Genomic DNA, 24122 nt, shown 5'->3' with positions numbered 1-24122 from the left:
ATGCAGAACAGCTGCCGCGCGGCAAGGAGGCGCGGCAAGCAGCGCGATACAAGCCTTAAACATGTCCGACAATCTTGAGTCAATAACAAATGTAGCCAACTGTAATATTTACATTTATTTAGAGAGCAAAGGGAGGTTGGCCTTTTGTATGGTATGTAGTTTGGGCTATATTCATTAAGGATACCTGATGCTGCATCTTGCCTTCATTATATGATTTTAAAATATGAAAATATTCCAATCGTCAGTTTGGTTTTTGATTTGTGAAAAAGCGAAATATACAGTATTAGCGTATATTCCAAAAAAACGTAAACAATACAATTTAAACTTTATTAAGAAAAGTTAATGAAAAAATAATAATGTTTTTAATGACCCAAATATATAAATAGGTGATCAGTAACCAGCTGTATAAACAAACGCACATGGTATTCATGTATGAAGAACATAATTTTAAAAAGGCAATTTCTTCTTGATAATGATGATTATCTCTTCAATGAGCAGCATATCATCATACAAATGACAATATACAAAACATATCAAAACAAAAAAAAAAACATTAACAAACCAGCAGATTGGGACCCAGACTTGGAACAGTGATGGAGACAAGGTAGTGCTGTGATGTAAACTGCATGTACACGAGTGTCCAGTGACATGTACATGAGTGTCCTGTGACCTCAGCAGGACAGGCTGGTCCCATGTGGTCCCACCACAATGGACAACAGCAACCAGTCAGAACTGTAACTAGAGGAGTCTGTACCTGGCCAGTGTGTTAAGCTGCGTTCTCACTGCAGTTTGTCTGCACAGAATGGTCCACGCACCGATTGGCTACTGTGCAGGAAGTGAAACATCCATTCTCCGAATGGTCACACGCATCCGTGTGCGCTTCAAAAGTTGTAACTTTCTCCAAAAACCCAGCGGGCGGCCATCTTGTCAGTCCCAACAGATGGCACAGGGACGTGCCTCACGGGGACAACAGGTGAAGGGAGGTGAGAGCGCCAGGCTACATCCTGGTGCAACGTTCTGTGACGTACGTGACAACCGGCCTTCTGAAGCAGCTCTCCTCCCGCTCCTCTCCCCGCTCCTCCTCCTGCAGGCCCTGGGGGCCCACCTCCTCCCGCAGGCCCTGGGGGCTCACCTCCTCCTCGCTGGGCGTCTTGTCCTCCTCTTCAGGGCCGGGAGGGGGGTGAGGGGCGTGGGTGGGCACGGCGTTGAACATGATGAATCCCACCGTGATCACCACGAAGGACACGATGTACAGGCCGGAGAACTGAGGAGGGAAGAGGGTGAAGGGGGGGTCATCATCCAGTCCCTCAACGCTGACAAGCCGGTCAGCTCCACGTGCTTCTAGCTCCTGGCCTCGTTCGTACCTCACTATCTCTCTGCCTGAGAACTACACCTCAAGCTTCCTCTAACATACAATTAACTATAAACTAGTCTGTTTAAGCTACACCCTCTACCACTGAGCTATTCTCTCTACCACTGAGCTATACCCTCTACCACTGAGCTATACCCTCTACCACTGAGCTATTCTCTCTACCACTAAGCTATACCCTCTACCACTGAGCTATACCCTCTACCACTGAGCTATTCTCTCTACCACTGAGCTATACCCTCTACCACTGAGCTATTCTCTCTACCACTGAGCTATACCCTCTACCACTGAGCTATACCCTCTACCACTGAGCTATACCCTCTACCACTGAGCTATTCTCTCTACCACTGAGCTATACCCTCTACCACTGAGCTATTCTCTCTACCACTGAGCTATACCCTCTACCACTGAGCTATACCCTCTACCACTGAGCTATTCTCTCTACCACTAAGCTATACCCTCTACCACTGAGCTATACCCTCTACCACTGAGCTATTCTCTCTACCACTGAGCTATACCCTCTACCACTGAGCTATTCTCTCTACCACTGAGCTATACCCTCTACCACTGAGCTATACCCTCTACCACTGAGCTATACCCTCTACCACTGAGCTATTCTCTCTACCACTGAGCTATACCCTCTACCACTGAGCTATTCTCTCTACCACTGAGCTATACCCTCTACCACTGAGCTATACCCTCTACCACTGAGCTATACCCTCTACCACTGAGCTATTCTCTCTACCACTGAGCTATACCCTCTACCACTGAGCTATACCCTCTACCACTGAGCTCTACCCTCTACCACTGAGCTATACCCTCTACCACTGAGCTACACCCTCTACCCCTGAGCTATACCCTCTACCACAGCTACACCCAGTGGAACTCACTGTGTAGTGGAAGAGGAACAGTCCACAGAAGAGGCTGAAGAGGTCAGCGGTGAGCAGAGACAGGTTGACGGCCGTGGCACTGGTCATCTTCACCACCAGTGGCATGCAGCTGTACAGCCCGTACATGCACAGGGCGTAGGCCACAAACAGCCCGGCTGAGGAGACAAGCGTTTCCAGACAGCACAATCCCATTAGGCTGACTGGAGGGTTTCAAAAGCAGCTGTTCAGGAGTGCTGGGCCCCACACACAGCTCCTGTGATGATAAATACACTGCTTCGTCTCTGAGGAGAAAATCTGACAGTAGCTTAAAAAGCAATCTAATGTGAATGAGTAATGAATTTGGGGAACACTCACCTATTTTTAAATCCCATTTTATCGCTGCTACCGCGTTCGTTTCGAGCACAACTCTGCAACACAGGACAGAGGAAGGGGAGAGGGAAGTTTCAGTAGATCTGATGGAACTAGTGTCAGTAGATCTGATGGAACTAGTGTCAGTAGATCAACAGACTACAGCTGACCCTGAGAAGTCTCCTAAGACCAGACTGATTACAGCTGTTGTGAAGGGAAACAGAGACCGGAAGTGGGGCCGGGACAGGAAGTGGGGCAGAGACAGGAAGTGGGGCCGAGACAGGAAGTGTGGCCGGGACAGGAAGTGGGACTCACAGCTGTACTCCGCTGATGGCGGTTCCGAACAGGCCCATCATGCCCAGGAACTCGACGCGGCCCAGGTTCTTCACAGTGTACTCCTGACACACGTTAGAGACGGCGTACAGCGCTGCGCTCACCAGCACCAGCCCGTCCCCCAGCAGCACGGCATGGGCTGGGGGAGACACAAGATTTCACAATAAGAGTCAACTGATGCCTGTAGATCCTCTCACCTGACCACAGACACAGATCAGTGTAGGATAATGAACTTCCTACATTCCAGTCATGGAAAACACGTTTTTCCAGAGACAGATAAAAGTGTTGGCTAAACTAATAATATCTTACTGGATCCCTGGTCTCGTCCGGCCAGCAGATCTGCCCCCACCATGGCCCCCACCCCCAGCAGACACACAGCCACGCCCACAAAGTGAACCGGCCTATAGCGCGTCTTCAGAAAGAACCAGGAGAGCACCATCAATACGGGGATCACGAAACAGTCCAGAAGCTGAAACACACAATATCACACACGTACAGTAAACACACATATCACACACACACGTACAGTAAACACACAATATCACACGCGTACAGTACACAAACACGTTCTATAAAAACTTGATATCTGACATTTCCATTTTATTAATTTAACAGATGCTTAATCAAAAGTGTCCAAAGCAACATATGTATAGTGATTATAAAACCTACTGCAGAAAACTACCCTGCTGGTCAGAATGGTGAACTGGTACCTGTATGCTGGTCAGGGTGGTGAACTGGTACCTGTATGCTGGTCAGGGTGGTGAACTGGTAGGCCTTCACTACTGCATAGTTTGCCTCCACATCTGTCAGACCCATTAACAGATACTTCCACCATCTGGTCTTCAAAATCTGCCAGATGTTCCCATCACCTATCAAGACCCGGGTCCCCAGGGGCAGACAAGACAGGTGTTCACCAAGGACTAAAAAACACAAGTGACCCCTAACACAACCAGTTAACAACACAAACAACAGTATCTAATCCATAGCGTGTAGTGTGTAGTATATAGTATGCAGTGTACCCTTCCGGCAGCAGAGGGCAGCGGTGTAGGTGAGCAGAAGCAGTGCGTAGTTGAGGAAGCTCTGCATCATGGGCGTCTCCACGCCGGCCTCCGCCAGGTACTGGCAGCTCACGGCTGTCCCACAGATGAGCAGAGACAGCGCCTGGCCCATGGAGATGGTCTTCAGCAGGCGCCTCAGGAAGCAGGGGAACAGGCGGTTAACTACCAGGAAAATCCCTTCAGCAGATGCTTTTGTTCACAGTGAAGAGGTGGGGTAGTGTGGGGAGGGGGTCTGAACCTATGACCAGGCTTCCCAACAGTGAGGATAACTTCAACTTGAAAACAAGATCTGAATAAAACAATGTATCCACAGGATAATGTTTGTAGGGACATGGAATGCTTGTGTGTGTAATCCAGCAGGGATGTTTATTTAGTCTCAGCGGGGGTGTTTGTGTTTCCTCTTACCATGTTAAAACATCCTTGCTCGCTCTGACCCAGGCAGCAGGGCTGCTGCAACACTCACAGCCTGGCAGGGCTCCTCGCTCTGGGCCCTCCATCGCCTTCTGCTTCTGAGGTAAACCTGAGAGAATACACACACATGGCAGAGACACACACACGGAGAGAGACAGAGACACCGAGACAGAGAGAGACACACACACGGAGAGAGACAGACACCGAGACAGAGAGACACACACACGGAGAGAGACAGAGACACCGAGACACCGAGACACACACACGGAGAGAGACAGAGACACCGAGACAGAGAGACACACACACACAGAGAGAGACAGAGACACAGAGACAGAGAGACACACACACGGAGAGAGAGACAGAGACACCGAGACAGAGAGAGACACACACACACACAGAGAGACAGAGACACCGAGACAGAGAGAGACACACACACAGAGACAGAGACACAGAGAGACATACACACACAGAGCAAGGGGAAAAACACAATATACGGTGTTAATATTGGTATACATGTACAGTATAAACCGTATAGAGAGTTCAGAAGCCAGGCTAACTCCAGAGGAGGCAAAATAATCTCCTCAGGAATTTCATACTCATTAGATTGTGGTCGACTACAAAGAGCAAGTCCTTAATCCAGATGATTCCCTTTTAATGCGTTTTCCCAATGGTCGGTTGAACTGACCTCTGATATAGGCTATCCCAGCCTTCTGTACGAGAGTCTACTAGGAAGACTAAAAATCCCATGTAATTTAATTTTGGCATATTTAGTTGACTTTCCAGCCCAAACTGCAAGCCTCACTGTTACAATCCCAAGTTTAGAAGTAGGCTGATAAACAGGCTACAATAATTGGCTGAGCAAACGTTAATTGTCCATATGAAAGGTTGCGCCACAAATATCCAACAAAGCATATAGACCACCTACCTACATAGACATATTTCTCCTTGTCCATATTTACAAATATCGCGTTCAAGAAATTTCGAAATTCTCGTGGCACGAAAGCGCCAGGCTCTCCAATGGGCCAATCTAACTTGATTGTTTAGCATGACGCAAAGGACCGCCTTCTACACTGGGATTGGTCCAAAGGTTTGGCTAGACACACTCATATACCGGCCCCGCCTTATATCTGCAACCAAACTTGTAGTGGAGAATAGAACTTCAAGTTTACTAATTTGTCTTTCTTCATCAAGTTACATGTACATGCCTTGCAGATGTGACACTGTTGACATAAATAAATATTTGTTATACGTGAATATACTAATGGCCCAAAAAAATTACATCTCAGAGAGAAAGAGAGAGAGAGAGAGAGAGAGAGAGAGAGAGAGAGAGAGAGAGAGAGAGAGAGAGAGAGAGAGAGAGAGAGAGAGAGAGAGAGAGAGAGAGAGAGAGAGATGGATCTGAATGTTATCCCAAAGTTTTCTAGGGAGCAGGAATGATAAACGAAAAGTTGTTTTGGGAAACATATCTGGTGGTTATTGAAACAGAACGACAAAGTATTTCACTCTGCACACCAGACGTAAGTTTTCTTTATAAAGAAAATACATATTACACTTCCTTCACAAACAATTAGATTTATATCATACTACTGTTTTCAAAAGTCAACGTTAGGTTAGATTTTTTTTTTTCGATTACCAACGAGTCTATAGCAATACGTTTTAATACAGAATACAAAGCTAAATATCAAGCTAAAAGTAGTGACAATTGACAAAAGTCTTACCTTTAAGTGTTCTGACAAACTTTTTCAGCGCCACAAATTAACTTGAGAGGTCTTGAGCCCTTCCTGGTGGAGATGCATTGTCAGTGTGTGTGGTCGAGACAATAGCATTGTCGATATTTATTATCTTTCTCCTGTGAAGGCCACAGGTTTTTTTTCAGACGTTATAATCTTTACACACCTGTACTTCCGCATCTAAACCGCAAGTGGCAGTCTTGTGCTACTGGACCGTTAGAAACCAATACATTAAACAGGAAACATTTTAACTTTCGGTTTACATCAAAGAGTAGGCTATAGAAGCACTATGCAGTGTATAATTAAAGAGTATAGAAGCAGTACAGTGCTTCTAAACTCTTTATTTACATGTCCACGTGCAGTGGATGCATTTCCGGATATGACGATTCGTCTTTAAATAAGAGACGTGTTTTTGGTGTGCAAATCACTTGTCTATGTGATTGCTGCGGACACTAGTCTTCGATTAATACTTTGTAAATTGTTGAAACACTTGATGAAAACGTATTAGTAATAAACGTAACATGTAATGTAAGCAACAGAAGGTGGTCTTTTATTTTGAAATATTTTGACAGTAAGAAAAACGTAGTTCCGGTTCACACTGCATCAAACTTGACGACGAAGAAAGTGGAAGGCAGCGGTTGAAATCTAAGGTAGCTCTAGCAAATGTATTTATATGGATGTTATTTGCCCCCTTACTAACATAACTAGATACGATTTACATGTTGGAAAGACGACATTGGTGAAAATTAAACTATGTATGTTAGGTATCAAATATGGCACTGATACTAGCGAGATATCTTTGGTAATGCTAAATCGCTAGTAGCTAGAGCTAGTATTGTTAGTTAGCTAACGCGAGTTTACCTTGCTAGGTTCTAAAACAGGCTGTGATTCTTTTGAGTTTTAGTGAAACCATACAACGGCGTTTGATTTAGGTAGAAAATACGTTAGTATTAAGACAGGGATGTGTATGAGTTGATGATTAACGTTAGCTAGTTTGCTAGCCTAGGTAGTGTAGCTAGCTAGTTGGCTTGTGGTTTACGCGGGGGGGCGCTTTAGACCAAACGGCCTAACGAGCCTCTGTCTTTTCAAAACTGACTTACATTCACAAATGTAATTGTAATTGGATTAGAATACGCTTTTATCGAAAGCAACATACAATCTGGGGATATAGAAAGCACATCGTCAAAGAGTGGACTGTATTTACCAGGCACGGTGTAAAATAACCACGTCTCAACTACCGACCAGACTTGGCTGACTGAAAAGTTGCCCTCTGGCGGGTGTAGGGCACTGCGTTTAAATTATTCGTTAAGACTGCAGGCGTATCTTGCTAAAATGTACACTTCTGTTTGATTCCTCATTTTATTTTGTCATAACATTAAATAAATGTACTTTAGATCTGTAGCCATGCTTTTTGGTTCATCTCTGCAGATGGTACCGAATATTTAGCTGATACGGGGTTGTTTCCACAGAAGCACAATGGCAGACAGCGATGATGAATATGATCGCAGGAGAAGGGACAAGTTCCGCCGTGAGAGGAGTGACTATGACCGCTCCAGAGAGAGAGAGGACAGGCGGAGAGATGAGTGGAACGACAGGTGAGCAGGAGGGAACAGACTTCATGGTGGGGTACAGTCACAGTGGGGTACAGTAAGGGAAGTCAGATGGCTGAGCGGTGAGGGAGTCGGGCTATTAATCAGAAGGTTGTTGGTTCGATTCCCGGCTGTGCAAAATGACGTTGTGTCCTTGGGCAAGGCACTTCACCCTACTTGCCTCAGGGGATTGTCCCTGTACTTACTGTAAGTCGCTCTGGATAAGAGCGTCTGCTAAATGACTAAATGTAAACAGTCAAGTCTCTGAAAAAGCTCGTTTCTGAAGCTGGTTTCTGCATTCGGACATGTGGCCTATGCTGTCTCCGTCTTCTCTCTGGAAGGAGTTGGTGATGTAACTGTGTTTCTGTGTGTTTCCGTGAACTGGCGCCCCTCGGCCAGGGAGTGGGAGCGCGGCCGGGAGCGTCGAAGCCGGGGAGAGTACCGGGACTACGAGAGGGGGCGCAGGGAGCGCTTCTCCCCCCCTCGACACGACATGAGCCCCCAGCAGAAACGCATGAGGAGAGACTGGTGAGAGACTAGATGTACCTGCCTGCTGTCGTCTCTCTGAGGAGAGACTAACTGCTTTGATATTTCCCCTATTCAAACTCCCTCCAGATATCAGCTAATACAATATAAACAAGTCAATATAATACAAGCATGCATCTCTAACCCCCCCCCCCCCCCCCCACTCCCGCCTGAGCAGGGACGACCATGGAGGGGAGCCTTACCACGGAGGCTATGACCTGGGCTACGGGGTTAGTGGAGGGCCCAGCTACGCCCCCCCCCAGCCCTGGGGCCCCCCAGATCTCCACCTGATGCAGCACCACCACAGCATCCCCATCCAGGCCAGGTGAGGAGCACAGGCTGTTCCGCTCAGTAGAACTTCCTTTCTGTTAAGGCTCCTACCACACAACACGGCTCGCCACTCAAGAACGATCCAAGTCCCGTCAGAGTTGAAGGGGTTTGTGTGCGTTTAAGGCCCGTGTATTCCTGATGTAATTGAACCTGTGTGTGTGTGTGCTAGGCTGGGCAACATCCACGACCTGGACCTGTGTCCTCCGCCGCCGCTGATGAAGACGTTTAAGGAGTTCCTGCTGTCTCTGGATGACTCTGTTGACGAGGGCGAGGCCGTGAAGAGATACAATGAGTACAAGATGGACTTCAGACGGCAGCAAATGCAGGACTTCTTCCTCACTCACAAAGATGAGGAGTGGTACGATGATCACAGCCTTTGTTATTCCCTCTTAGTCAGGAAGTAATGTTACGAAAATAGCTTTTGTTGGTTGTAAAGCTGCTTTATCTTAAGATGGCAGACTGCTCACAACCTCTCTGTGCAGCCTATGAGAGGTCTGAATGTACAATATATCATATTCCACTTTTTTCGTTCTTTTTAGCAGCTATTACATTGAAGTGAAGTGGTAGTTTGTGGTTATCCTGACTCCCCTCTCCTTCAAGCACTCTGCTTAGGAAAGACTGCGCATAGATCTGTGACTAGACTAGAAAATCATTTAATTTACCATGGTTTCGTCGCCGAAAATCTGTTTCACCTGTCTCATGTAAGTCCCACAGGCCCGGCGTCCTAGTGTGTCCATGCTGTTGATGTGTAACTGCCTTAACCAACCCTTCCTTCCTCCTCCCACTCCCCCTCCCTTCACAACAAGGTTTTGGAAGATGAGAACAAGTGACTCTCTCGTCAGGACGCGATGCTAGTCAGTCAGGGCATGCACTGCGCCCAATGCAGCTGCTCTAGATCTGAAGTAACAGGGATCTTAGTTAGATAGATGCACAGCTCACGACCGGCCGCGGAGAAGTTTTCTTTTCTAAGTGTCTGATGGTTTTTATCCCCCCTCCATTTTTTTTCTTTTTTTCGTACATATATTTCGATCAAATCGAATTCCCTAACCGAAATCGAATTGTGCGTTCACAAACACAGTATGAGGGTGAAGTGGAGCACATTTCTACAGAAGAGAACCCTCTCTATATATATGTGTTGTTAAACTGGGAGAAGATAAGGTAAATTTAGTCCACACAATGGCAAACTTGCTCTTCTGAAATGTTCAAACTGATTATGAGATGTCAGTGTTCTGTAGTCTTTCATAATGTCTGTCTCCTTTCTACCTCGTCATGGCCCTAGCAGTCCCACCAACACAACCTCACATTAGAGCCCAGTCACACCCACACAACCTCACCTCACATTAGAGCTCTCAGTCAAAACACAAACTTAACCAGCACACAGAGAAAGATGGTCGATCTGTTTAGCTCTGATTGATTGTCACGTAGAAGTATGATAACAAGCAAGCGGATGTGTTCCGTACACGAGCTGACAGATCAAAACATTGTCGTTTCTCTGCACGAGCCACAGTCAAGAACTGTCCTAGGGGGCCCAGTTATGTACTGATGTCTTTACCATCTCTAACAGATACTTCTCCTCCACCCCTGGTTTGTCCCCCCTCTCCCTCGGGTGCCCCCACCCCCCACGCAGGTTCAGGTCCAAGTACCACCCAGACGAGGCGGGGCGGCGGCGGGCGGAGACCCACAGCGCCCTGCAGAACAGGCTGAACGTGTACATGTTCCTCATGGAGAACGGCTGGTTCGACAACGTCTCCCTGGACATCGAGCGCGGTCCGGCCATCGTCAAGGTCCTAGACGCAGGTAGGAGAGGTTCTGGAGGTGTGTTTTGGGGGTTCTCCAGGATGGTCTCTCCTGGGTGGCGTTGGTCGCTACCAGGCTGACGTGCTTCTGTCTCTCCCAGCGGTGATCAAGATGGAGGGAGGGACGGATCACGACCTGAGGGTCCTGGAGCTTCCCTCGGAGGAGGAGGAGGAGCGAGGCCCTGAGCCGCCCAAGAGGGAGGAGCCCCGGGGTGCGGCCGGGGACAGCAAACCTCCGGAGGAGAAGGAGGACAAGGAGAAGGTGTGTATGAGGTGTCCCAGAAAAGCTTCCGATAGTGGGCCACGGGGGCAGAGCTGTGGAGCAGGGCTGTGATTCATGGCGTGTGTGTTTCGGGGCAAGGGAGAAAGGGTGTGTGTTTCAGCTGCGGTGTGTTTCAGGGCGAGGGCGAGGCCGCCTGTGCCGAGAGGGCAGGAGCGGCCGCAGTAGACGCCCCGGGGGGAGAGGAGAAGAGGGAGGGGAAGGACGGCATGGTGCAGACACCCGCAGCCAAGAAGGTAAGTGTGGGAACCAATCACGTTCCTCCACCGTAACAAGCCTCATGATCTCATTGCCTGCGCTCTCTCTCATTGGCCGGCAGCAGGGAAAGAAGAGGAAGAGGAAGCACAGCGGCGACAGCGAGGACGAGGCCAGCGCCTCCGAGAGCGACTCCGACTCTGACTCCAACTCTCGCTCGTCCGACAAACCGGCAGAGAGAGAGGAGGGGGAGGAAAAGGAGGATGAGGAGGAAGAGGAAGAGGGGGAAAGTGAGAAATCACAGACTTGTGTTTTTAAACGTGCTGAAGAAAACGTACACGAATGAGAACAGCGATTCATGCCGAAATTCTCGAGAGCTTGCAATAAAATATTTATAGATGTAATAGAATAGTGAATTTCAACAATCTTTCTGCTTCCCCAGCTCGTGGCAATGAGGGCAAAGAGGAGAAGGGCAAGGGGAGGGAGCCGGGGAGGGAGGTGGAGAAGGAGGACAAGAAGACGAAGGAGGACCAGCCCCCCAGACCCAGGCCTCTCCACAGGACCTGCTCTCTGTTCCTCAGGAGCATCGCTCCCTCCATCTCCAAGGCGGAGATCGTCTCTGTGAGTCGTCATCATCATCATCATATCTGTAATAATGACAGACAGGTGGATCTCCATGGAGACATAACCAGCCTCTGTGTCTCTCTCCCCAGCTGTGCAGGAGGTATCCTGGGTTCCTGCGCGTGTGTCTGTCAGACCCACACCCGGAACGCAGGTCAGTAGACTTCACCTGCTAACCCCACCCCGCCGTGGCTCCGCCCCCGCCTGGTAACTAACCAATTGCGGTTGTCTCCGGGCGACAGGTTCTACAGGCGTTGCTGGGTGACGTTCGATCGCAGCGTGAACATCAAGGAGGTCTGCTGGAACCTGCAGAACATCAGAGTGAGTCATTGTGGTCTGACCCCCCGTCTCCCCCCTCCTCCCCCCGGCCTGGTCTGACCCCCCGTCTCCCCCCTCCTCCCCCAGCTGCGGGACTGTGAGCTGGCCCCCGGGGTGAACAGGGACCTGGCTCGCAGGATCCGCAACGTGAACGGCATCACGCAGCACAAGCAGGTGCTGCGCAACGACATCAAGCTGTCGGCCAAGCTGATCCACGCTCTGGACGAGCGGGGCCAGCTGTGGAGCCACCGCCCCCAGGGAGACTCCCCGGGACTGGAGGTAGGACACACACTGGTATATATGTTATGCACAGTAGTGTGCTACTTCACTTCCTGGTTGTGTGCCCTATCATCCTGCTTGTGTGCTCTTACTTCCTGATTGTGTGCCCTAACTTCCTGGTTGTGTGCCCTAACTTCCTGGTCCAGCTGCCAGGCCAGAACCCCATCATGAAGAACATCACAGACTACCTGATAGAGGAGGTGAGCGCGGAGGAGGAGGAGCTACTGGGCAGCGTGGGCGGGGCCGACCCAGAGGAGGGCACCAGGGAGGGCAACCCTGCAGAGATCACCGTGGAGAGAGACGACAACCTGGTCACGGTCTGTCCACCCTCACCTGTACCTCAAACACCTGTACCTCACACACACCTGTACCTCACACACACCTGTACCTCACACAACTGTACCTCACACAACTGTACCTCACACAACTGTACCTCACACCCTCACCTGTACCCCCACCTCAGGTGCTGGACCGGCTACTGTTCTACCTGCGTGTGGTACATTCCATCGACTACTACAACTCGTGCGAGTACCCGAGCGAGGATGAGATGCCCAACCGCTGTGGCCTGATGCACGTACGGGGGCCCATCCCTCCCAACAGGGTGACCCACGGAGAGGGTAATGATGCTGTCCAATCAGTAACCTCCCTCCCGCTCTCCTCCTATACCCGTCAGTCTCTCGCCCCTCCTACACCCTCCTAAGTCTATCGCCCCCCTCTCTCCCCCCACAGTGTCCCAGTGGCAGAAGACGTTTGAGGAGAAGCTGCTTCCTCTGTTCAGTGTGAAGGAGACTCTGTCTGAGGACGAGGCTGGGAAGATGGGGCGGAAGGATCCGGAACAGGAGGTGGAGAAGTTTGTGTTGGCCAACACCCAGGAGCTGGGCAAGGATAAGTGGCTCTGCCCTCTCAGCGGGAAGAAGTTTAAGGTGAGCGAGTTCACTTTCGGCTAACGACAAACCGCTAAAACTGTACTGCGTATTTAAATCAGATTGGATTTGTACGGCCCTTTTTACAGGCAGTGTCACAGAGGGCTTCATGTACAACCATGGAACTGTGTTAACCTACAGTTAACCATAAACCCCCATTTAAAGAGTTTTAGAAACTAATAACGATGTTTTAAAGTGTTTCAGTGAACCTAAAGGTGTCTCTGTTGGGCTAGTGTTTGCTGACCTTTTGCTGTGTTGACCAATAGGGACCAGAATTTGTGCGTAAGCACATCCTGAATAAACACGGGGACAAGATTGAGGAGGTGAAGAAGGAGGTGGAGTTCTTTAACAACTTCCTTCTGGATGCCAAGCGCCCGACCCTCCCTGAGATCAAGTCCAACATGCCTCCTGGACCAGGACAAGGTGGGACACACACACACACACACACACACATTACTACACACACACACACACACACCTCTCCCTCCTCTCTCTCTCAACACACCAACATGTCCTCTCTCCTCTGCAGGGCTGCTCTCCCCTGGCCTGCCCTTCCCTCCCCAGGGACACCAGGGCCTCATGGGGTTTGGCCAGCCTCGGCCTCCCATCATGGGCTACGGAGGTAGGCACTGCTCCCCCCCGCCCCTCTACTCTCTGGTCCCCCTCTCTGGTCCCCCTCCTATGGTGTTACCCAGTTTAATGGGTCCAACTCACTCCTCAGTGTAAACACTACCCAGGCTTTCCACAAACCGTTCTCACCACATAAAACTGTAGTTTTAAATCATCGTCAGCCATGCCATGTATTCAGTGTGACCCTCTCTCTCTCCTCTCTCCAGGTGGACCCCCATACCCGCCCAACCCCTACGGAGGGGGGGGCGGCCGGGGTAACTATGACAACTTCCGTGGGCAGGGGGGGGGCTACCAGGGGAAGCCCCGTAACAACAGGTGAGACCATGGTCAGTGACAGATCAGCCAGCTCAACTCCCTTCCTCCCTTCTGCTGTCACATGGAACCTGTCAAGTAATCAAGGCTCTCCTCTCTCTTTCTGTCTGTCTCTCTCGCTCTCTTTCCATCTTGCACGCTCTCTCTCTCCCTCTCTTTCTGTCTGTCTCTCTTTCCCTCTCGTGCGCGTTCTCTCTCTCTCTGTCTCCCTCTCTCTTTCCCTCTCTCTCCAGGATGAGCAGAGGAGATCCTCGCAACATCATTGAGTATCGTGACCTGGATGCTCCGGATGATGTGGAATTCTTCTAGAGTTTTTAGTCTCTTTTAGTAACTGGTGTTGTAGTTAACCAGCTTAATCAGCCTGTGATATTTAGCCTGTTTTGTCCTCGACTGTGATTAGTTAATTAATTTGTTTGGCTGTAGATCTAAGGCTATAGCAAGCATTGTATTCTAACATTTCTTTTAATAAACATAACTTGGAAAATGTTGATTTCTGTTTGTCTGCAAACCAACAGTTAATCAATTAAAATACAACTTTGATGCATTCAATCAAGAGACAATGTGTGCAATATGACTACCTCTTAATTTGATGGCATGTTTCCTTTGTGGGGGAAATATACAGAGGTGTACCATAGGATGGTATGACCTGGTCATATAAATCAAATTCAAGTTGTTGTCCACATGTATTGTTATCGTCAAGTAAATGTCACATTCCATCCTTGTTAGTTCCTCAGGCTACACAGAATATTTTGTAGGGAGCTTGGCATTTATGAAGGGTCTTTGAATGACGTGTATGTGAGTTACATTTTATCACACGATTTAATCGAGAATGGTATATTTATAGCTTCGTCTTCATGTAAGGAATATTTTTTTGGGGGGGGATAGCCTAACATTGTATTTTGCGAGTGATCATAATACAATTGTCCCTTACGCGTTCCCGTAAACTGAAAAGGCAGTTATGGTGGATAAGAAAATATCAGGTAGGATGCATTTATCGATTTTTGTGTTTTTCACACAAAAACAAATAACATCTATTTATAATTTTTCACGTTGTGATTTCGTCCACAAGCAGTGCGATGCTAATGCCGCTGTTGATGCGTAGCAGGTCTACCGCCCAATAGCCTCTAACCATCCAATCTGTTGACATGGCAACGATATAGATTTCCTAGGTTGCCGTTGAACATATAGGTGTTGTTATTTATGCTGTTTTTACCATTTTAAGTGCGTTCTCAAGATCCAAACCAGCGGCGCGTTCTGGACTGCGCCACGCGTCAGCGTCGCTTGGTCAGACAGTTAGAAGCTCTCGAAAAAGACAACTTTCAAGATGACCCTCACGCCAGCTTACCACAGCAACTAGCTAAGAGACTACCACAGTTTGATGACAGCAATGAATCTGGTAGGCTGTGTAAATACATCCTCAACTGGCAAATGTCTTAATTATGCTTTACACCACTTTATTTTTTACACTTACCTATATTCTCGACACCTTGTTATACAGGCAAGAAGAGAAAAAAGACACGGGGAGATCATTTTAAACTTAGATTTCGAAAGAATTTCCAAGCTTTGCTGGAGGAGGAGGTAAAGCCATATCCAGACAATTAGTCTAATCTATCGATACAACACAGCAAATAGCCTACACCTCTCCCTTTTTAATCGCTTCATCCTGTCCGTTTTCCTGAGTCCTCGCGTTCTGTCCCGCCGCAGGACCTGAGCGGTACAGAAGGACCGAACTACCTGACGGCATGCGCGGAGTCGTCCAAACTGCCCCAGCGCAACTTCTGCACGGTGTGCGGTTTCCCGTCCCACTACACGTGCGTGTCCTGCGGGGCGCGCTACTGCTGTGTCCGTTGCTTGGGAACACATCACGAGACCAGGTAACTGTACCGTGGACTACATGTTTGATAACCTATCATTGATAATCCACCATAGTCCTAAACACAAAGGTGTCAGTTCTAAAATGTGTCGAAACTAAAGCTGTCTTCCTCCTCCCCTCTTTTACAGATGTCTCAAGTGGACTGTGTGACCAACTCCGCTTTTACCTGTGAACCACTTCAGTCTGCAGCTTGTATATATAAGGGTCTGTGTGCAGCGTCTTGTTCAGGGAATTTGGGAGGGGGGAGGGGGGAGGGGGCGGGGCAACACATCACTCAAATGAACTCCCAACCTGACCAGGGGCCTGTTCCATAAAGCTAGTTTACCGAATAAGACAGGCTCATGTCAAGGTAAGTAACTCACATAAACTTGGCTTATTCTGTAAACTCGCTTTAGGAAGCAGGCCTCCTGGTCTGACTACATCAGGAAGCTGAAGGTCCAGGGTTAAACAGATCCAGGGTTAAACCGACACAGGGTTAAACAGATGCACATGCAGGGAGGACAGGCATTAAACTGATAACTTTACAATGTGGAAACAAAAATAGAAAATACACACACCGTTGATGCATTTGAATGGTTTATTTCTATGAAGGTCACAACATTTGTGAACTGGGTGTAGATGTTTAATTTCCCCTGTACAGAGATGTTTGTGGTATTAATATAATACCTACATGAAATTTACCAAATATTTAGACCGACTAATGCCCACTGAGTCTTGTGTAAAAATCTGCACTTTTTCCTAAACTTTTTAATCATTTTAAACGTGGCAGTAAACATTCTTTCAGACTTAGTAAGACTAAAGATATAGATACTGTAAATAGGATTAATGTTACTGTGTGTTTTGTGATGAAGTCTTGTGAACTTGGAAGTATTTAATGACAAGAAGATACATAAATGATTACTTGTGATAGGAGTCATGTGTTTACCACAACATCGCAACAGGCAGACAAAGGGAATATAAAAACGATCTGCAGTTCTCCTCAGCTGATCTGGCTCATTTCTGAGATCTTAAATCCATGCTCTCAAGACATTTAAAATACATTTAGTAATACGCCCCAGATTTTACATCAGAATTATTTAGTGCTTTTTAAAGATGATAAATTCATCCAGTCTTGTATTTGCATCCGAACTATGCAAATTACACATTTTGTCAATGGTAGAACATTATAATAGGTTTACTATCCACAAAGTTCGTCACATATTTAAGATATAACTCATGTTGTCTTTAAACTACCGTAGTAGAGTGTTAAGGGCTTCCTCCGTGATCTCCTTTATGATGAGTGAAACATTTGGGTGATCTAGTGCCTTTAACTGATCAGTCTGACAACTACGATGGAGGATTCGTTAAGTTTGCACTGTTTTGAGAACAATCACTTGTACAAATGTCAGCCATGCGAAGGTCTGGTGGTCCTGGAGGTGCAGAGGTTTGGAGGTGGGAAGGGCTGGTGGAGGCCTAATGGAGGCCTAGATTAGCCTCAGCTCGTGGCTGTCTGAGAGGCCGCAGCTGACCTTGTGTTTGTGGAACAGCTTGGTCAGAGCCTCCATGTAGAGGCTGTGATAGTGGTCCACCTCCTTCTCTGTGGGTTTTGGACACTTCGGCACGGAGATGGGAGCTCCCACTAGGGGGCAGCAGAGAGCAGGTTAGTTAGAGGGGTAAGGATTCATTAGGAGGGAGTTAAGGTGTAGTTATAACCAGTTAAGGTGTAGTTATAACCAGTTAAGGTGTAGTTATAACCAGTTAAGGTGTAGTTATAACCAGTTAAGGTGTAGTTACAACCAGTTAAGGTGTAGTTACAACCCGTTAAGGCTTAGTTAGAAGGAGCTAAAGAGCGGTTAGAGGCGGTATAGCTGGAGTGAAAAGCAAGTTCAGCGAGTGTGTCGTCGAGGCAACCTACCGACTGTGGTGATGGGGTAGCGATAAGGAAGGACGACCCAGCGCTGGCCCAGGAACAGGCAGGGAGCGAAGCCCATGATCCTCTTGAAGAGGTCCTGCAACTTGCGCCTGATGCTGCCGTCCTCAAACTCCACCTGCCGGAACAGCTCGTTCTCCCCAAACGAGTAGACTGGGACCAGGTCGGCCCTGAGGCCGGACACACCAGACGGGACTCAGCACAGTTTGTATGGGTCTACATGTTCAGTCTACCAGTTGACTTACAGTACATTAATCATTAGAAGACTTATCAGAAGCGATGTCCAGGGAAGGATCTGAACCTCCAAACTTTTCATCACATGCTCTCATATTTACATTTTTACATTTACTCATTTAGCAGACGCTCTTATCCAGAGCGATTTACAGTAAGTACAGGGACATTCCCACCGAGGCAAGTAGGGTGAAGTGCCTTGCCCAAGGACACAACGTCATTTTTTGGGGGGGTAATGACTGGGCATCGAACCGGCAACCTTCTGATTACGAGCCCAATTCCCTAACCGCTCAGCCACCTGACTCCCTCAAGGCTAGACTAGGTAGGTAGACTTCCCCCCTCTAACTAACCTGCTATAAAATCTTCTATATATGGCAGTTTATATAAAATACATATATTTATCAGCCTCACCCAAACTCCAGCGCCACCCTGACGAAGCCCTTCCTCCGCCGCATGACGACAGTGTTGACCCCCGGGATGGCAGACAGGGACTCGGCAGCGCCCCCTATAATGATCACCACCGCGTTTCCTGTCCCGTTCTTAGACAGCAGGTACTCAAGGCTGGGCTTGCTCACCGGAAGGATCCCTGTGTAGAGGAGACGGGGGTTCAGTCATGACTGGTTGTAGAGACTGTAGTACAGTTCTACCTGCAACCATGAGGTACTGACTGAAGAGCTAGTATTTACAGTTCTACCTCTACTGATACTGTAGACCTAGTATTTACAGTTCTACTTCTACTGATACTGTAGACCTAGTATTTACAGTTCTACCTGTACTGTCTCCGGAGGAGGGGATCTCTCACTGAATTGCTCCTCCCAAGGTTTCTTAAATTTTTTCTCCTCTAGTGATTTTTTCTGAGAGTTTTTCCTTGTCTTCCTTGAGGTTTAGGTTGGTTGAGGGGCAGTTCTATGGACATATGTGAAGCCCTCTGTGACATTGCTTGTAAATAGGGCTATACAAATACATTTTGATTTTATTTACTGATTGTGTAGACCTTGTATTTACAGTTCTACCTGCAACCATAAGGTACTCCCTGAAGAGCTAGTATTTACAGTTGTACCTCTACTGATACTGTAGACCTAGTGTTTACAGTTGTACCTCTACTGATACTGTAGACCTAGTATTTACAGTTCTACCTCTACTGATACTGTAGACCTAGTGTTTACAGTTGTACCTCTACTGATACTGTAGACCTAGTGTTTACAGTTGTACCTCTACTGATACTGTAGACCTAGTATTTACAGTTCTACCTCTACTGATACTGTAGAGCTAGTATTTACAGTTCTACCTCTACTGATACTGTAGACCTAGTGTTTACAGTTGTACCTCTACTGATAGTGTAGACCTAGTATTTACAGTTCTACCTCTACTGATACTGTAGACCTAGTGTTTACAGTTCTACCTCTACTGATACTGTAGACCTAGTGTTTACAGTTGTACCTCTACTGATACTGTAGACCTAGTGTTTACAGTTGTACCTCTACTGATACTGTAGAGCTAGTATTTACAGTTGTACCTGCGGTCATGAGGTACTCCCTCAAGAGGGGTATCCTGAAGAGGCCTGCCAGGACGACGAGGGTGGAGCGGATCCCGGGGAACAGCTCCTGGAAGCCACAGCTCTCAGTGCTGAAACACACGAACCCTCCACAAGACATGATGCCATGAGGGTGACAGCCCACCACGTAGTTCCTGCTCGGTTTCAGGTCGGCCGTCTTCACCAGCTGTGCGGGCGGGTGGGTGTGGGTGGGTGGGTGGGTGGGTGGGTGGGTGTGGGTGGGTGGGGGAATTGGAGGGGGTAGAACAGAATGTGACATTTACATTTTATTCATTCAACAGAGACTTTTAACCAAAGCGACATCACAAATAGTTATAGCCCTGGGAAGACCAGGTGCTGTTCTCCTTTAAGATCACAGCTCAGATCATCACTCTACCTTTACTGGAAAGTAGTTCTTGAAGTGAGTCCACACTTTCCACTGCCGCACACACAGCTTTCTTCTGCCCCCTACAGGGCAAAGCAAATATATTTCAGATTAAAGGAATTTACAGAACATACTTCATTCTATAAAAAGTAGTGAATATTCATTTCAGCAGATCTGATTTCATCTATAAAAAGACTGCATTTGGCGGAACAATCTAGAGTGTTGATCGTCCTCCGTCGAAACCAAACATAATGAAGATTGTGTGGTGCGAATGAAGAGGTGGTGCGAGGACACCTCGCTCTGGAGTGTTCCAGTCAAACACCAGCCAGATCAAGTTGAGAACAGCCACAGGCCACAGGGAGGTAAACATGAGGTACACCGTCAAAATAATACAAGACAAGCCTGCGATAGAAGGAAGACAAGAAGGAGGTGAGACAGTTATTTATTACACATACGTTATTATATGTGTAAAACTAATTTAATTAAATGATGGCTGTCGAGTAGTCTACTGTTATTGTCCTGATAGCATGTTCAAGATTCGATCAAGAAAGCATGTCTAAACATTAACAGCTGATAGCGGTGTGGAAGTGTCTTAGGTTTTGCAATTATTGCACAACATGTATTCCACACACAGCATGTGTTGTTTCAGGTTACAGTGTGGTCCTAATAGCATATGCAAGTGTTATTAATAAACAACCCATGAATGACCAAAGGGCTTTACACAGTAAAAGTAAAGAGTTCAGACAATGTAAGACATAACATGTGTAATAACACACATGTAAACATGTGTGTGTGTGTGTGTCTTGTTACAGGGTCCAGTGTGTGGAGTCTAGAGATGCGGCTGGTTCACCTAGGAAGAGGAAGGACACCACCCACTGGTACACACTGATGCACTCTAGAAAGTCCTCCCATCTCGTCTTCTGCTTCATGATAGCAACCTGGAGAGGAACACGGTTAGCCCCAGAACACGGTTAGCCCCAGAACACGGTTAGCCCCAAAACACGCTTAGCCCCAGCCCAAGATGCACCCCGCCCGTCACTCTAATACACAGAGCTGATAAAGCTACACACACGCCATTGATATCTGATTCTGACTTGATAGTTGAGATAACTGCCGAACTCGGGATAACTAATCAAAAGGAATCGTGCCGATGTGTGGAATTTGACTTGGTGGCCTGAGCTGTCACAGCGCCTACATAGTTTAAACATACTTCACTGTCCAGTTGAACTGGTTAGGGCACCCTAACTTCTTTGACCGGGTAATATCCGGTATCCTCACTCATCAATAATCACGATCTTATCTCCCAACTGTTGCTGCACTGGTTTCACTCATGATCCGAGCTCCTGAAAGGTAGCACTCACCTACAAGATTCTGCTCTGTGACATTAAAATAAAATGTTTTTACCTTTGGGTAGCTGTCAGATCGTACAGAATGACTCGAGTGGCGCAGCTATGGAAAGTAGCCACGCGATTCCAGCTGGATGACTAGACGCACTTTGATCAGTTCAAGTAGGGCTACAGATAACAATCACATTCACGCCCCCAACACTCTGGCACACTAACGAGCAATCCATTTCGAAGATAAACATGACAAAGGTCAATATTAAACTAATTTAGTTATAGTAGATTCGAATATGTGACCGGTTGCCTTTAGTTTCGGTACGTTCTAAGATAACCCCACTGTGAAGAAACTTGAGGCGGCGGGCCTATATGCGCTGGGTTGAGTTTAAACCTATTTCTAAATAGCTGTACATTTGTCGTTTGTAAATATTTAAGATTCTCCACCGAAGTCTCCGTCTTGGTCGAGCGTGGCCGGCTGCCGGCTGGTACGGTGTGAGTTCTTCATGACTTCCGACACCCGGGGTCGGGGGAGGAGCCGGGGGCCCGGTGTAGACGGAAGAAGTGTCTCATTGGACAGAAATTACAGCAGCTGTCAAGTCTCAAACCGGCTGGACAGATCTGTCCCGTGCCCTTTACAAACATAATAACTAAATTTAATCATTTAGCAGACGCTCTTATCCAGAGCGACTAACTAACAATGGCTACACCACCAACGTTTTCAGGCGTTATAAACTTTTGATTTTAACCATGTCGAGTTGGCAGTTGGTGTAATTGCTTCACGTTGCAAACAAAACACATGAACTGTGCTGTCTCAGCATGGCTAGTTATGTCAGGTTACTACTACCAGGCTATGTAGCTCTTCTTTGAAGAGAGCAGGCTAAAGCCATCATCTCAGAGGTTACAGCTGCGTGTTGCTGTGGTTGAGATGACACATCTCACGTGACGTCCTGGTTAGGCTTGTTGACTAGGCCTTACAAGACGCCCATGACAATAGAAAAGGATAGGGGAGAACGGCGTGGGCCGTACGAGCCAACCGCGCTTGGTAGACCGGGGGGCAGAACCAGGGGATTGAGAGGCTAGTGGGTGGTGCTCAACGAGCCTACATGGACGATGAACTTCGAAAAAGTTGTATTTAATGTTATTATTATTTTTTTGTGTGAGTTTATTTATGCACAGGGTGGACATAGTTTAAAAGGTGTCTCTATACTTTGTAAAAAAAAATATTGCCATCAATTTACGCACACAATTGAATCACAGAGCGCACAAGGAATCGGTTCAGAGGAGAGAGGGGGGGGGGGGGAATACTCAGTTGTGATGAGTGTTGAGACGTCCTCATACAGTAATGAACTTTGTAAATATTTTAAAACAAACATTTGTTTTTCAATGTATCCACATACATACACAAACAGCCGATCAGTGCATCCCAGCTCTGACAGACGTCATCTTTAGTCATCTATGTGTGTGGTTTATTCTATTTTTTGACTCCATCGTATTTAAAGGTGTTTTCCATAAGACGCAGCGCTGTAGGCCTACATGTGTCTTGCACGAGACCGCAGAGACTGCAGAAATTGGAGCTAAACATTCCAGCGGAGCATGTTTGTGTAGGGATAAAAGTCAGACAAATGTAGAAAAGGGGGTTAAGGGCACTTAAACAGACCCAATGAGATGGGAGGCAATGTACGACGACCGTCAAAAACAGCGAGATCCAGCGCATCGCTCGAGCGAGACGCGCATCAAGCACGCGGTTGCTTCTGCTATATTAACAGCCAATAGCCTCCTAGGAAGAACTACTATATGAATATTAATAAGAATGCAAATAGACTTTCTAGCGCACTGCTTGAACCGACATCTGCCCAGTGTTTTTAGATGGATTGTTATTTTTTTCATCTTTGTGTACTTTGATGCCGTCCATGTTTTGTTGCCGTGAGAGGAGCGTGCCATTATATTGTTTGTGAATTAGGTTTGTCGTTGTTTTTGGAGGGTAACCCAACATTTTGTAGCCTCGTCTCCCGATGAACCGTAGGCTGTCATGGACATTTCAATCAGCCCTTCTAACGGCTGTGCCCGTTAAATCGGTGAGAAATGGAAACGGATTCCTTGTAAATATGGCTTGACGATTTTCTCCGATTTGTCTATATCTATTGGAATCCTCTGTCGATGTTACTTGACACATCTGGGAAAGGTGTTCGCATCCACCCATCGTCCACGAAGACAGCTGTGTCATCAACAACCCGGCATGGTTTTGTTGTTGTCTGATGGAGCAGACTATGGTTATTTGGATTTAGCTTTACCCGGCGCCAAGAGACACGCTATCTCAGTATTTTTATAAGGTAATGCATTTGTTTTACCCTGATAACACGTCATTCGCGATGAAATCTCATGTCTCTCTTGATTTTGCGTAACATATTGGGTAAACCCACCATAGGCGATATAACCTTCTGGTAAGCAGTAGCAGGTTTGATGCTGTAGCCTAATATAACCCTATAGGATATGTAACGCAGTAGGACTGTGAACAGAAGGCCTACAATAAGGTGTTATTCTTCAATACGTGTAGGGTATTGGCAATTTTCCGGCGGCAGGCAGGAGTAGAGGCCATTATAGTGCATTTGTAGTCTGTGCGATAGCTGCCATTTTCTACAGAAACAGTCAAATCCTCTTTTACAACATTGAATGAATACACGGCGAGCAAGACATCTCAGTATCGTGAAGTTCAGTCGTGACTTGAGCTCGTAAATATTTCACAGAAAAACAAGCGCATCAGCTGACTGGACGATGGAGCGGCTCGACATTTTCTTGAATCAATCGCCGCGTGACAGTACGCTAAACATGTAGCATATGGTAAAAAACTGCCTTTGACGCAAGCACGTTGACTGTATAGAATGTTTAGCTTCTGTGTTGTTCATGGAAAGGGAT

General features: G+C 47.3%; 4 protein-coding genes across 9 annotated transcripts; 2 read left to right on the top strand and 2 right to left on the bottom strand.

Annotated features, from left to right (window-relative positions):
• Positions 1–313: 313 nt before the first annotated feature.
• LOC134039870 (solute carrier family 35 member F2-like) lies at positions 314–6283 on the bottom strand. 3 transcript variants are annotated; one of them, XM_062486014.1, is made up of 9 exons: positions 6128–6283; positions 4404–4518; positions 3960–4132; positions 3682–3809; positions 3250–3409; positions 2923–3079; positions 2614–2666; positions 2260–2414; positions 314–1264 (listed from the first exon to the last, which is right to left on the bottom strand). In XM_062486014.1, exons 2-9 carry the CDS (start codon positions 4493–4495, stop codon positions 998–1000), a joined length of 1185 nt encoding a protein of 394 aa, XP_062341998.1. In that variant the 5' UTR covers positions 4496–4518; positions 6128–6283; the 3' UTR covers positions 314–997. The 3 variants fall into 3 exon arrangements, with proteins under 3 accessions (XP_062341998.1, XP_062341997.1, XP_062341999.1); XM_062486013.1 differs by lacking the exon at positions 6128–6283 and adding an exon at positions 5335–5471; XM_062486015.1 differs by lacking the exon at positions 6128–6283 and adding an exon at positions 5339–5400.
• Positions 6284–6629: 346 nt separating this feature from the next.
• On the top strand, positions 6630–14420 carry srrt (serrate RNA effector molecule homolog (Arabidopsis)). 4 transcript variants are annotated; one of them, XM_062486007.1, is made up of 20 exons: positions 6630–6789; positions 7609–7735; positions 8114–8256; positions 8432–8578; positions 8753–8941; positions 10211–10380; positions 10481–10641; positions 10779–10895; positions 10982–11144; positions 11297–11475; positions 11568–11629; positions 11718–11796; positions 11881–12072; positions 12219–12389; positions 12536–12689; positions 12802–12995; positions 13262–13418; positions 13525–13617; positions 13832–13940; positions 14171–14420. In XM_062486007.1, exons 2-20 carry the CDS (start codon positions 7616–7618, stop codon positions 14244–14246), a joined length of 2676 nt encoding a protein of 891 aa, XP_062341991.1. In that variant the 5' UTR covers positions 6630–6789; positions 7609–7615; the 3' UTR covers positions 14247–14420. The 4 variants fall into 4 exon arrangements, with proteins under 4 accessions (XP_062341991.1, XP_062341990.1, XP_062341992.1 ...); XM_062486006.1 differs by having other exon boundaries at positions 10979–11144; XM_062486008.1 differs by having other exon boundaries at positions 10979–11144; positions 13832–13951.
• A 380-nt stretch (positions 14421–14800) lies between these two features.
• On the top strand, positions 14801–16387 carry znhit1 (zinc finger, HIT-type containing 1). The gene is made up of 5 exons (XM_062486032.1): positions 14801–14917; positions 15160–15333; positions 15436–15515; positions 15642–15811; positions 15939–16387. The coding sequence occupies exons 1-5, from the start codon at positions 14896–14898 to the stop codon at positions 15958–15960; spliced, it is 468 nt and encodes a 155-aa protein (XP_062342016.1). The 5' UTR covers positions 14801–14895; the 3' UTR covers positions 15961–16387.
• mogat3b (monoacylglycerol O-acyltransferase 3b) lies at positions 16374–21726 on the bottom strand. Its single transcript, XM_062486022.1, has 8 exons — positions 21274–21726; positions 20720–20807; positions 20164–20271; positions 19882–19952; positions 19467–19671; positions 18362–18536; positions 17705–17889; positions 16374–17428 (listed from the first exon to the last, which is right to left on the bottom strand). The coding sequence occupies exons 2-8, from the start codon at positions 20796–20798 to the stop codon at positions 17274–17276; spliced, it is 978 nt and encodes a 325-aa protein (XP_062342006.1). The 5' UTR covers positions 20799–20807; positions 21274–21726; the 3' UTR covers positions 16374–17273.
• Between the last annotated feature and the right edge of the window lie 2396 nt (positions 21727–24122).

The sequence above is a fragment of the Osmerus eperlanus genome, chromosome 19 (genome assembly GCF_963692335.1).
Source record: "Osmerus eperlanus chromosome 19, fOsmEpe2.1, whole genome shotgun sequence".
Lineage (NCBI taxonomy): Eukaryota > Metazoa > Chordata > Actinopteri > Osmeriformes > Osmeridae > Osmerus > Osmerus eperlanus.
Note: the sequence above shows the minus strand (reverse complement) of the source record. Positions and strands in the feature narration are given on the sequence as shown.